The sequence below is a fragment of the Acartia tonsa genome, chromosome 13 (genome assembly GCF_053477335.1).
Source record: "Acartia tonsa isolate MP-2025a chromosome 13, ASM5347733v1, whole genome shotgun sequence".
In the NCBI taxonomy this organism is placed as follows: domain Eukaryota; kingdom Metazoa; phylum Arthropoda; class Copepoda; order Calanoida; family Acartiidae; genus Acartia; species Acartia tonsa.
Genome location: NC_137272.1, coordinates 39,608,622 through 39,623,056, shown reverse-complemented (window position 1 = coordinate 39,623,056; position 14,435 = coordinate 39,608,622). Strand labels below are relative to the sequence as shown.

Here is a 14,435-nt window from a genome sequence, read left to right as displayed (position 1 = left end):
CTCTGCTACCTATAAATGTTGTCATCCTTGTTTTTTATTTCCCTTTGAAAGGATTTGATATTGCATTTTGTTAATACTAAATGATATTTTTTTCAGTCATAGATTTTCCTAGATTACATTTTTTTCTCTGTATTATAATAATACTACAATCTTAGTAGGTACTTTTTAATCCTAATAGTAAATAGAAATATTCTTTTTTTCATGTAACTAAATAATTATATTTCTTTAAATTTTATTAAACCTATTTCAGAATACGAATAATGTAGACATCGAAAGAATTGTCTGTTGTAGTTCAAACCCTTGTGACTTCAGCTTAGCTTAGCCTTGTAAAATATAGATACTGGTAAGTTTTTTTTCTTTCAGAAGCGTAGCGACTTTACAAGCTTCGTTTGTATACATGTTGTTATACTTGTTTTCATTACAATTTTATAATATTGTTCTATATTCGTTGGAATAACAACTTTAGGGACTTTTTTTAATTTTGATTTGTTGGTTCATTAAGTTGAGTTTCCAAGCGTTTCAACCAATAATTGTAATCTACAGAAGGGATATTTTTGTGTATCATAATTTGGGATGTACATCAATGTATCCGCCATTGTCTTATCCCCTTAGATCTCTGAGTTTTCAAACAAATTCTTTTAAAATCACATTTTTTAAAAACTGTGTTTTTGTAACTTTAGATGTAAAATACAAAACTAAAATTGACTTCCAATGGTGGGGTCTTAAAGGGGTGTTTTTTCTCCCTACAATTTTTAGAGACACAAATCTTCAAAACCCCTATTTTACCCGCCACAAAATTAAAAGCTTGGACGGCCCTGGAAACTAAAATGTGTTTTTGAAGCTTAATACTTTATGTAACTTCCAATCCAATTTTGATCAACACTTGATTGTTTGAGTGGTTGATGTCGGATACAATTACTTGAGAAAATAAATCAAAATCACAGACAAAAAAATGACATTCATTAAAAAATAATGTTCTTTTTCTAAAAATAATGTTTAACTTTTTAGTGTACTGTCTGTAGGGACAAAATTACATTTCTCGTATTCATTCGAAACCGAATTAAAATCCGGTGGATTGGAACCGGTTCTCATCCATACGAAAAAAAATATATTTAGCATCGTATTATATCCAGTTTTCTACGAATATAAAAATGTACAATCATAAGATTAAAACCATTTTTTTAGCACGTGCCTAAGGCATCTCGGGACGAAAGAAACTGGTTTTAATCTTATAACTGTACATTTTATATCTGCGGAAAGCTGTTTATAATATGATACGAGAAATAACTATTATTAATCATGGCATCTTCAATAAGACATATTTTTAAAATTATTTTTAAATCTTAAATTTTTAGGAACATCATTTTTTATGTAAATTTATTTGAATCTTTAAATCGGTACCCAAAGTTTGATAAATATGTTTTTTCATTCCTTGGCTTAAAGACTTTGGGTACTTTCATTACAGCAGTGTTCAAAGTTTTTTCTTAATTATTTCCATCAGTTGTTGATCTTAAATCGGTGTTTGTGTCAATTTATCTTCAATTGTCTTTTCCCTCAAGATTAAACCAAGAGTGTTTTTCAGAGAATTTTATGTAATATTAATAATTTTATAAAAGTAACAATTATTTTATTTCAGTAAATAAAAGAAGAAAGATGGGCAAATTATCTTGGACCTGCATATCCTCAATAATTCTTATACTCTCTGCACAGTCAGTTTATTCACAACATGTAAGTATGACTATAGTATTTAGTTGTAGAGTAGCTACTCTTTAATTAACTTTCTTCTAGTATTTATGAAATAACAAAGTTTAATTTGTTTATTATATTTAAATCTGATGAATTTAACTGTAAATTATTTATAAAGTTTTTTTAAACACGGTCTCTCATTCGCTGACTTAAAACTTTTGGTTGTTTTTTTGTTAAATCTTGATTTGTTGGTTTAAACAAGCAGTGGCCAAACTTTCCAAGCAATAATTTCAATCTATATAAAAGATTATTTTGTTTATCATCATTGGAGTTGTTCTTAAATTTTGTTTTTTTACCTCATCCGGATTCCTTAGGAATTTAAGCAAACATAAAGTTGTCATCCCTATAATAAATATATATACAGGAATAGATACAGTGTGTTTTTTTTTATGAGAACTTTTTTGAAAGCAATTTTACCCAACTTATAGTTATCAGAATTTAATGATTAATGGCTTAAAAGTACAGTAAAGTTGAAAATTAAAAACTTAGGTGTCAACATCTAAAAATGGTTTTAGCGCATTTTTCTTATGCTCAAAATTGGATTTTCAGTAGTCGACTTTGGGGAGCCAGTACTTTCTCCCTGATTGAGATATGGCCCTCAAACTTTGACCTATTCTAGTACATGTCCCCAATAGTATCTGTATAAATTTATAGCTCTATATCTCAACTTTGAAGCGTTTTGCAGCCATTCTTGCAAAAGGTAGAATATTTGAACATAAGAAAAATGCGCTAAAACCATTTTTAGATGTTGACACCTAAGTTTTTAATTTTCAACTTTACTGTACTTTTTCAACAAAAACTGAATTTTTTTTTGGTTGTTTCATAATTTCCCTTAAAAAACGAAGAAAATAAGCCATTAATCATTAAATTCTGATAACTATAAGTGGGGTAAAATTGCTTTCAAATAAGTTCTCATAAAAAAACACACTGTATATAGACTATTATATATTCTTTAACTTATCTTAAAATATCTTTCATTAATATATCACTGTATCCTATTCTATCTTGTTCACTAGATCCCATTCACTTCCGCATATGTATAACATTATCAAATCATCAGAACCACATTTTATTACAACAACAGATCTATAGTATAGATGTTGTCTCAACCATGACACTTTGGTTGAGCTTGACTTCCGAATTAGCGGGAAGTTCACGAGATCAGTTGGCGAACATTCAAACCCCCAATACCAGGAACCATCAAGTTTCAACAGCAGGTTTGAATATAGATTTATTGATGAAATTATTTCAAAGACCTGAAATTACAAAATCAATTAATTCATAATTCCAGTTATTTATAACCACGTTATCTTATTTGCTTTTTAAAATCATTTTTCTCTACGGTAAAAAATCTTTGGAAACTTTGGCTTTAAAGGAAAATTATTTGGTTTAATAAATCATTGTTAAATGCAACAATAAGGCACATAAAAATTACTAAAACATATATTAAACATAATTAAGTTTCATGCTTAGCTGGCTAAAGCCTTTTTTAAAACTACATATAATCGTCCTATACACCATTCTTCTTAATCAAATTAACAAATTCTACCTGAAGCTCTTATGGTTTCAAATCCCTGGTATACTAGGGTCGTTCACACACTATGAGACCAATGATAGGCCCAATTTTGTTCTCCGAAATCTTCACACTCTCATATCTCATTCAAAAGTAAAGAACGTGCGCATCAAAATAAACAAACAATCTATGCCGCGCCACATTATGAAAGGAAAGCCATAAAAGACGACATTTGCGCTTAGTTTTAGGATAATGATAAGGAATTAATTTCGAACTTGATAAACACAAAGCTTCCTCGAAAAGAGGTTAAGACACACCCCCCGTTTGAAAGTCAAATTAACTTCCTTAACGAGATTCAAGGTTTTTTTCGCGCTGAGCATTAGCAACATTTCTCACTAAACTCAACTCACCATAATCACATGAGAATGGCCACATCCCGAAAACGTGACAATTTTGCTCCTAACTAAATGAAACCCCGTGAAATGCATACACAATATTATACTCCTCACTAGGACTCATAATACCTCACATTTTAGGATAGAAGGATGGGGATTGGTTTGTACCATACAACATTCCATGCACATGACAATCACAAGATCACATACACAAATCCTAAAATAGATAATCCTATTAATCATGATGTTGTAAATATAACAACTATACTAAATAATAATCATTTCATAATCAATAGGTAATAAATCATTATTAATAAATCAATAAGTACCTACGAAATCAGGTTGAAATGTAATTGTAAACAATTAATGGTAAAAATAAAACGAAATAAATCTTAGACAAGAAAATTAAGATTTATAGGTACTTAAAACTAAATTTGTTAAGCATCAAAAAGAGTAGTAAGAAAAAATTTTTCAAAATCCTTGGGCAGAAAGTTTTTCAAACCTAATGAATAAGAACTGTAATATCTTAATCAACAATAAAACTTTTCAATACTTAAAAAATAGCAAAATAATAATATCTTCGTTAGAATTTTCATCGGAATTATAAAAAAAACCAATTTTTCTTTGTAAAAAATATGAGACTTTAAATATGAATTTTCAATCATTCCTTGATCTGAATAAAAAATGTTTTACTTGATTGAAATTCATATGTAATGTTAAAAAAAATCTGCTAAAAAATACTTGATTTTTTTCTTAGAATAAATATCGAATCACGCAACCTCGACACATTTATTCCTTTTTGGTAAACTTTTCAGGTAAGTTTTATAATGAATTGTACTTTTGAAAAGAAATTAAACTCAATAAAATTAAATTTGAGCATATGAAATAGAATAAAATTTAATCGCATTTCATTTGATTCTTACTTTAGGCATAAAAATAGGCATATGAAAATGTGGCTTTTTACTAAAAAAATCTCAATTTCCATAAAATAAGAATCAATTATTAATCATAATTTTTAACAACTGCCTGACTGATACAGCATGTTCTTCTAGGGGAGATTTATCTGTCAGCCTGAACAAGACTCTTGCAGTCTTTCTCCCATCCTCAATTCTCGTCACTCGGCCCATTCTCAAACATCTCATCAGCGGATTGGTACTCGTAACCAGAACTATATCTCCGTCAGCTAGTGGCTCCGCCATCTCATCCTTCCACTTGGACATCCGTAATATCTTCGGCAGGATCTCCTGGCGGTAGGCAGTCCAAAACTGAGCCGACAAATCTTCCAACAACTTCAACCTGGAGGAAATTTGGTCCTCCGGTTTCATCGCCACATTGCACAACGGCTGGCGGTCAACATTTCCCAGCAGCTGGCCAGGGGTAATCAGCCGCCAATTCTCCACGTCGTTCGCAGCTTCTATCGTCAATGGTCTGCTATTCATCAACTTGCTAACCTCCGCCAACAGCACCAGGAGCTCGTTGAAATTAACAGAACTATTCACCAACTTCTTGGACAGCAATCTCTTGGTTAATCCCACCATTTTCTCAGCTTGCCCAATGAAATGGTGGGCTCGGGCCGGGATCTGAGACCAAGAAAACTCTACCTGGCTGCCCAACTTCTGCTATAAACCTTGCGAGCACCGGATAATTGTGTGCCCATGTCGCTTACTATGATCTTCGGCAGACAATGAACAGCTTCCAACTTGCGCAGGGACAACAGGATACTGCTGGTATCATACTTTTCCAAGGCATCTAACCATAACGCCCCTGAGAACCTGCAGACCACCACGAACACCCACACCTTCTTCGTTGCTGTCTGACTCCTCGTTTTGGCGGCAGCTCTCCTCGTAACCAGCGGACCCATCAGGTCGACTTGCACAGCTTCAAAAGGCCTGCTCGGGACCAACTTGTCAGGTAATACATCCTTCATGGTAGTACGACATTCCTTAGCCCTCTCAACACTGCAGGGCCAACACTTCTTCACTTCCATGATGGACAACCTCCTTGCCTTCACAATCCAGCACCAACGGCGGCTCTCAGCTAAAGTTCCACGGACACCAGAGTGAAGCTCAACATGCGCTTCTCTCATAAAAACAGCAGCTAACCAATTACCAGGCTCCAAAATTATTAAACCTGGCATGTCTTCAAATATCATTTTACGGCCACCAGTAATGGCGTCAATGACTGGCTGTCCACGACCAACCATTTTAAGAATCCTCATCTCCCTGGTCACATAATTTCCTCCGGGACCAACGACAGGCCAGGTCAATGATACTTCATGCACTAATGGATTTAATGACGCATAATTGCCTTTAGCGTCATTTATCCACTCATCCTCTTGGCTTCGTGACACAATGAAAAGTTCCGCCGCCGCCATAAAATTGTACAAAGACGGCTTGTACACAGAATCTGCGGCTGCTACATGACTACCAGCGGCTGTAGTCTTACCTTCTTGTCTGCTCTTTAGCTTCTTCAACCAGGTGTTCGCAACTTGCAGGACAACTGCAATAATACGCTTGGCCTGTCCAAATGATCTCCTGTGCTTGAACCTAAAGACATCTTCAGCGGCTTCTCCGGCAACTTTCATTGAACATAACTTAACCATTTTGGTATTCAACTCCTCTGGGGGTAAAACCTGCTTGACTTCTTCGGCAGTTTTCACCGGCCACGCACTTTCATCCTGGCGCAACCATTCTGGGCCCAATCTGTACCTGGAACCTGGTCCCAAATCTGATACCTTGCAGGTGCTTCTGGTGCCCAAATCTGCAACATTGTGCGTCCCCGGGACCCACCTCCAGTCATCCTTGTTGGTTGCAGATTGAATTTCTCCAATACGATGAGAATTAAATGTGTTCAACATAGCACTGTTGGAAACTATTTGTGATAAAACACACGATGAATCAGTAAAGTACATCACTCTGATAATATCAAAGGGCAGGGCATCTCTGACGGACTTTGCCAACCTTGTGGACATCTGGCACCCCATCAACTCAAGGCGTGGAATTGATTCACACTTGACCGGCGCAACTCTTGACTTGGTGGCTAGCAGAAACGTTTCAAATCCTTGTCTAGTTGGCCACCTCAAATATGCATTACTTGCATAAGCCTCTGATGACCCATCCGAAAACATCATCAAGGATGGAAGGCCAGTTGGTTCATCCGGGACCACACAACGGTCAAACTCCAGTTTAGCGACCTCAGCTCTATCCTCCAGCGACTTAACAAGTTCATCCCGTAGACTTTTTGGAATGAAATCTTGCCAACCCAAATTCAGCAAACATGTTTTCCGCAGGACAAGTTTAATTCTCAACAGAATAGGGCTGCAAAGCCCGATCGGGTCGAAGGTTTGGGCGGCGAACCTGTGGACCATCTTCTTCGTCAGATTCTCGTCCAAGGCGTCCTGGAGGTTGTACAAATCAGCATCCTCTTTCACCTTCTTTCCCTTGACTTTACCATCTTGGTTGACTCTTGTGGCGATGGACAACACATCGGTGGCTGGCTTCCATATCAGCCCGAGAACCTTGGTAGGTTGGCACTCGTCTCCAGAATAAATGACTTGTTTGAAAGAAAAACTACCTTTGCCGATAATTCTGTCGGCCTCTTTCATCATCTCCTTGGCCTCTGGCTTCGATCCTGCTCCCGAAATAACGTCATCTATGAAGCTGTGCTTCTCAAGCTTGACTGCAACTGGAATCTGAGGTAACTTGAACTCCTCATCAGGGTAGGTAGGTATTTGTGGCTCCTTCCATAATTCAGGTTTAGCAACAATTTCACTACCGTTTATCTGCCCCTCTCCATACATCTCCTTGACCTCTGCTTCACTCTTTCCGCCGAACAGGCGGGACGTCAACTTCAGGGCTGTAACTGCCAAATTTCCCGCAGCTAACTCGCCAAAATTCACAACTTTAGTCAGGTAAATTTCCAGAGGACCGTCTGGCGTCGGGGAAAATAAAACTCTCTTCATCTGGCTGTCGAACTCTGTGGCCAGGATGGAGTTATAAAACTTGGAAATATCCGCGGTTATACCAACCTTGTAACCGCGGAAAAACATCAAATGATAAAAAATCTTCTGCATTGGCGGCGGGCCTCCCAGCATTATGTTATTAAAACTGGTACCCTTGAACGTCAGAGAACTATTTGCACACAATCGCATGGGTGTGGAACTTGAATCCTCCTTGAAAGCAACCACTATTGATGAACAAGACTTAGGCCCTTCATACTGCAATTCTTCAGGTGTGGCTTTTTGAAAAACGCCTCTTCTTATGGCGTCGTTGAATACCTCCACATACATTCCATAGGTACCTTCCTTGACCATCCTGGCACGATCCTTTTCAGCAATTTTGCGGGCTAAACTCTCATTGTAGGGTAAAGTGTGAGGATCTTCAATATAAGCATATTGACCTGTCCACTTGTTGGACTGCAAGTCTAGTGTTAAACCTGCCTCAATTATCCTCTGCCTCTCACGCTGGTCCCAGGTAGTGCCGTCGGCCATAGCCTTGCACTCTTGACAAGCAGTACATCCTGGACAAAGTGCCTGCGGCTGTACGCCAAACGATTCAGACGTCAGAAAGTCTGGCAAGGTGCCTCCACTGACACTGACAGCCTTATAAGCCGACTTTTGATCTCCAGCTCCACCATCAGCACTCGTACAGATAAAACCACTACCAAAAATGGTTCGCCACAACATAGACTGGCCCACTTTCTGGTAGGTTGAAGGAAACACGTCAGGATGTGTATTTCCAATGATGATATCTAAGCCTCCACTAATATATGTAAACCTTTCTGGCGGCATTTTAAATATCTCGGCGGCAGTTTCGGGGTGGACCGAGCGCATCTCGTTGGCCCCGCCGAGGGTAGGCATGACAGCTGCCTCAAACTCCCTCAAATTGCCGTCCCTATCCTTCAGATAAAACACAACATTGCGGCAGGAAGACTCACTGCCATCAGCTACAGAAATAGTTGTATATCTGCCGGTAGATTTCAGCTTCAACTTGTTGGATAATTTCTCAGACACAAGTGGCAAATTTGCCCCGGAGTCAAACATTACCGTGGCGTGGCAGGTGCCGCCGCCAGGTGCTACAACAGGAACTAACTGAAGTAAGAAGGTACAGGGGCTGGGTGCAGAACTTGACTTGTAAACTGTATTCACACCAGCACTAGCCTCATGGAGTAACCTGGAATGGTATCTGTCGCAATTATTGGTACCACAAACACCAAGCTTATCCGATTTATTACATTTGTCAGCAGTATGGCCGTCACATAGGCAGAGTTCACATAACTTCTTCTGCTGGACAACTTTCTTTCGGTCAACCACATCCATCTTCTTAAACGTGAGGCAACGGAAAATCGGGTGCTTCTCCTTGCAGCTCTCCACAGGACATGCACTGTTCCACTTGGAAGCCTTGTCCTTTCCAGCCTTTCCATTCTTATTGTCGTTGCGGCCAGATACTTGCGCGGCGGCAGCTCTGTCACGATTTCTCTTGCCGGCGCCACTGTCATAGGACATATCACCAGCCAACATGGCACCCCTGGTCTTCTCCAGCAGTTCTACAATCTTCGGGATGTTTGGTTGGTTCATGCTACCTAGCTCCATCATAATCTTGTCTCTCAAATTTTCAGGGCACTTGTCTTTAAAAATATGAATAAGAGTTAGGTGATTGTAATCCTTAGCTGCAGAACCAACGATGGTTTCTACCTCCTGCATCATGCTCTTGAAGGTAGCAATTGCGCTAACCACGTCCACAGGTTTATCCACGGGTTTCATCTTGTTCAACTTAGTTAAAATCCTCATGAACCGGCGAGTGTTTGATAAAAACATCTGATCAAGAAACGCCCATTGTTCATTATGATCTCTAATCGCTGACACTTGCTTGCGTAGTTCCGGGTTGGTTATCACCTTCTCCATACACAACATCAGACTTAACCTCTGGTCAGCAAATCCATAACCAGAGCATAGATCCTTAAAGACCTGTTTAAAGTTTGGGTAATCCGTGTCAGTACCGTCGAACGACGGCAACAAACTGTTGTCCCAGCGCCCATACTGCGGGTTGGAACTCCGAATATCCACGGCAGACATACTTCTGGAGAGCATGGCAGGTGTCCCACTCTCATCCAGATTAGATGAACGACGTTCCATCTCTCTAAGCCTTCGGTACATATCACGTACTTCTTGGCGCAACTCCACGGAAATTTTAAGCACTCCCATGTCCATCTTCACCTTCTCAATGACGTCGAGGTTCCTGGCGACAGTGCTTGACCTCGCGTCGTCTGAATCATTGTCAAGCCAGTACAGAATTTTTGTACACTGCTCCAACGACGCATAAACTTTATCTGCAACAGTTTTCTGCTCACTAGCTTCATCCAAATCACGCTTGAACTCGCGCAGCTCACTAGTCTCCACGGCAGGTTTTAGACTTTTTATTAGGTCAGATTGGTCCTTGACCTCACTAAAAATGTCACGAATTGATTTTACAGTCACATTTTCACATGAACTAAAACTTTGGCAGGCTTTTAGATTGTCATAAAACACTTTTAACTGTTCGTCAAACACTTCTAGCCTTTCACTGCCAATAGCGATAGCTCGCTCAATTTTCTGCTTTTTGGTTAGTGGCATATTGATTCACTAGGTACTTATTTCACAGAAAAATTGTCACAGTTTATTGCATCAATAATTCACTGGATGCTATTGATCTCTTGATGAATGCTAACGCCTATTCATCAGATACTTTGAAATTGTCTCAACCATGACACTTTGGTTGAGCTTGACTTCCGAATTAGCGGGAAGTTCACGAGATCAGTTGGCGAACATACAAACCCCCAATACCAGGAACCATCAAGTTTCAACAGCAGGTTTGAATATAGATTTATTGATGAAATTATTTCAAAGACCTGAAATTACAAAATCAATTAATTCATAATTCCAGTTATTTATAACCACGTAATCTTATTTGCTTTTTAAAATCATTTTTCTCTACGGTAAAAAATCTTTGGAAACTTTGGCTTTAAAGGAAAATTATTTGGTTTAATAAATCATTGTTAAATGCAACAATAAGGCACATAAAAATTACTAAAACATATATTAAACATAATTAAGTTTAGCTGGCTAAAGCCTTTTTTAAAACTACATATAATCGTCCTATACACCATTCTTCTTAATCAAATTAACAAATTCTACCTGAAGCTCTTATGGTTTCAAATCCCTGGTATACTAGGGTCGTTCACACACTATGAGACCAATGATAGGCCCAATTTTGTTCTCCGAAATCTTCACACTCTCATATCTCATTCAAAAGTAAAGAACGTGCGCATCAAAATAAACAAACAATCTATGCCGCGCCACATTATGAAAGGAAAGCCATAAAAGACGACATTTGCGCTTAGTTTTAGGATAATGATAAGGAATTAATTTCGAACTTGATAAACACAAAGCTTCCTCGAAAAGAGGTTAAGACAGATGTATATACAAATAACTGCCCCCCTTTTCCAATGACCTTTTTCGTCTGCTAGTAAATTGTTTTCTGCCACTTTTGTTAAATATTCCTGACACTATTGGTTGATTTTCAAAGTCCCAATGGAGAGTCGGTACAGGGTCCTTGGAATCTAACCCCATCCTCCTCTAGTGTTTTACTCTAATCTTTCCACTTTGTTTAATTTTGAAACATTTGCTATTTAATAATATGTTCTTTATGCGAAATTGAATGCACACTTATTCTCTAAACCCTCTACTAATCCCAAAGCATATTATGTAGATTGTAGAATTAACAGTAATGTATAGGAATCTAGCATTCAAAGAAAATGATTTTGAGGTCTTTTTAAGATATAAAACATGATATATTAAGATTATATTGGATAACCCATTTCAATAGATAGCTTTTCCTAGGTACTTTTCCTTAATTAATTTACCTAAGGCTTTATGTCTTGCCTCTAGAGGCTTTTCCCCAAGAGGAAGAGTGATGAAGAGAGACCGTAATCATTTACAGGGCTTATTGTATGTATAATGTATAAATTAGGAGATGATTTACCCCTCAAAAAACAGCCTATATCTATAAACTAAACTTTCCTGAAAATTGTGAACGATTGTTTGGGCCGTTCATAAGATCTTACTGGATATACAGGCAGTCATCCGGCCTATTACTTTATATAATAGAATCTAGAGATGCCATATTTCTTATATTCATGAAAAAAAAATAAAAATAGACATTAACTAATATTCCGTATTAGCAGTATTAATATTTATCTTTTCCGACCATAAACTTACTTTCTGTTCTTAAAAAAATACTATGATGCTGCGATGCAGCAAGTGGCTTCGCCTCAAACCACTTTAAAACAAGGATGATAACATCCATGAAAGCGAAGCTGTGAAACGGTAGGACAAACGAACATAAGAGTATCAGAAAAAATTAAGCAGAATATTAATGCAGAAGTCTAAACAAAAGTTAAGTAATTTTTTTGCAGTACAGGATATTGTTCAAGGTCATGCTTACATTTTTATGACTTGTTTATAGAGATACTTTGCTTTTAACATTGTACCTTGTTGAAATAGGAATTAGTATTCTAAAAATCAGATAGATAGGATGATAATAACATACAAAAAAAAAATTCTGGTAACGATTATGTAGTTGATACGCTTCCAAAGTCATACCTATTTGTTATAGGAATTATCAAGCAAAGCTTGTAATGTATAGGACTATTCTAATCTGTTTAAAAAGAAAGAGCTAACTGTCCCGACAGACCAACCCTAATTGTAGAAAAGCTTATAAAAACAGCCAGTGATCAATTTAAAGCCAAAGAGGGGGAATGCCTTGGCACAAAACAGGCGTAACTCATTATCATGCAGAGATAAGACTTCCAGACAAAAGACGTGCAATCAAATAGTTGGTTGTCTGTTGGGTGTTAAGTAACAAAATACCCCGGGTGTTTGGACAGAAATAAAGAGATTAGCTCTAATTAGTTATCCTTGGTTGCTGGACTTGACGTTAAAGTGTCATTGACAGCATTCTTGCTCATATATCCCTTCCCTTCACCAATGCCCTAAGATTAGAAAAATCCCATTGGAAGGAAGGAAATCCAAAAAAATTACCTACACGCTTCTCTTTTTAAATAAGTCACAATATTAACATTTTAATTGTTTCATAACATTAAAATAATCAAATATCCTCAAAATTAATAACTTTTTAAACTACGTTTTGGTCATTTTTACGAATTTAAATATTAATTCAAAATTTTAGTTTAAATTGTTTGACATTTAAGATTTATATAAATAGTGACATTTAAAAACTTAATATTTAAATGATTCTTAATATTTTATGAATTTTATATAAGAATTTTGATAATTTAATTTTACCAAATTTATATTTTAAGGTTTTTTGGTATTTATCCTATTAAGAAAACAAGAAAAAATATCTTAGAGACAAAATTTGTATTTTGATAAAGGGCAGAAGAAGGCAAGTGTAAAAAAAATTCAGTTTTCTGTAAAAAAAATTTAGATATTTCATTTGAAGTGCTTAGTCAAAAATACATCTTTAACTTTTAACTTAATTCAAAATTAAGGTTTTCTTTGGTTTGTTAATTACTTGTTAGGCATTGGAATCCTCGAAGGCTTAAGGTTGCTCAGGTATAGACAACGCAGGGTTCTAGATGTATGTGAACTTTGTACATATATTACAGAAATTTTCGGAGAAGCTTTGAATTGGTCCTGACAGATTAAAGGCTTTTATAATACATCCCCCTCCCCCTCGACATGTTATATTTTTTTTTGAACAGAAATTAATTTTGGGTAAAGAAGGTGACTGTATTTATGTCTATAAATGGTAGTACAATAATCCTATTTGCTACATACCAAATTCGGAAATAGTCACTTACGTGGCAACGCCCCTTAAGGGGCGATTCGTCGTTTTTTAAAATGGCTTTTTATAGGATATTTTAGGTTATGTTAGGTTATATAGGGTTAGGTGATTGCCCCACAGGGTTAGGAAATTGGCCCCGCAGGGTTAGAGCCCTCCGCAGAGGCTAAAAAACCTACTGTGAAAAATACGAAGAATTGCCCTTTAAGGTGCGTTGCCACGAAAGAGACTATACCCCAAGATTCAGTATATTTGTCCTCTAAGATCTTGCAAACTGCTGGAACAATCATTCATCAATTCTCATGGATTTTTCCATTTGTAAAGGAAGGGTTTTAGTCTTTTGTGAGTGGGAGGGATGTTGAGCGTCCCAACAAAGCCCATATTGTCCTGTTGTGACGTCATAAATTTCGGGATATGAGATAGGAAGCGGGGAAGAAAATCTCTTCAAAAGAGATGGGAGAAATGGTTCTTCTTTCCCTTTTTCTTTTCCGAAATTTCTGACGTCACAACATGATATTATTTGCTATGTCAGCATCCCCCTATTATTACCTCATAGGGCGAAGCCTCTAGAGTTTATATAGTCTTTAACAATACAACAGAAAGTCTCTAAACAGTTTAATCAATCTTAGCAAACTATCAGATAACATAATTATAGAATAGCTGTGCTATTGAAATTTTTTTATCTAAATATGATGATTCCTTATATAATTTTTTAAACTAGCCATGACCTCATTGTCAGATGTAACTTTAACCTTTACATAGTTTTTTTTGCTTATTCTAAATTACGCAGATACATTTTAAAAGCGAAGCTTTTATTCGAGCGTCTGTATGTGCGTCCTTAATGTGTAGCCCTATAATCGCGAAACACAATACTATTATTTTGATAGTTTTAACCTTTTTTTATTTTTAATTCGCGTCTTGAATTTTGATCTATTTTTTAGG

At 36.8% G+C, this 14,435-nt stretch overlaps 1 protein-coding gene across 1 annotated transcript in view; it reads left to right on the top strand.

The window, feature by feature from the left end:
• Positions 1-248: 248 nt before the first annotated feature.
• Positions 249-14,435, top strand: part of LOC145335297 (uncharacterized) — a 76,300-nt gene continuing 62,113 nt past the window's right edge. Inside the window, exons 1-2 of the mRNA XM_080181034.1 lie at positions 249-343; positions 1,637-1,728. Coding sequence (XP_080037160.1) covers positions 1,654-1,728 — 75 coding nt within the window. The 5' untranslated portion in view covers positions 249-343; positions 1,637-1,653. The remainder of the gene's footprint in view (positions 344-1,636; positions 1,729-14,435) is intronic.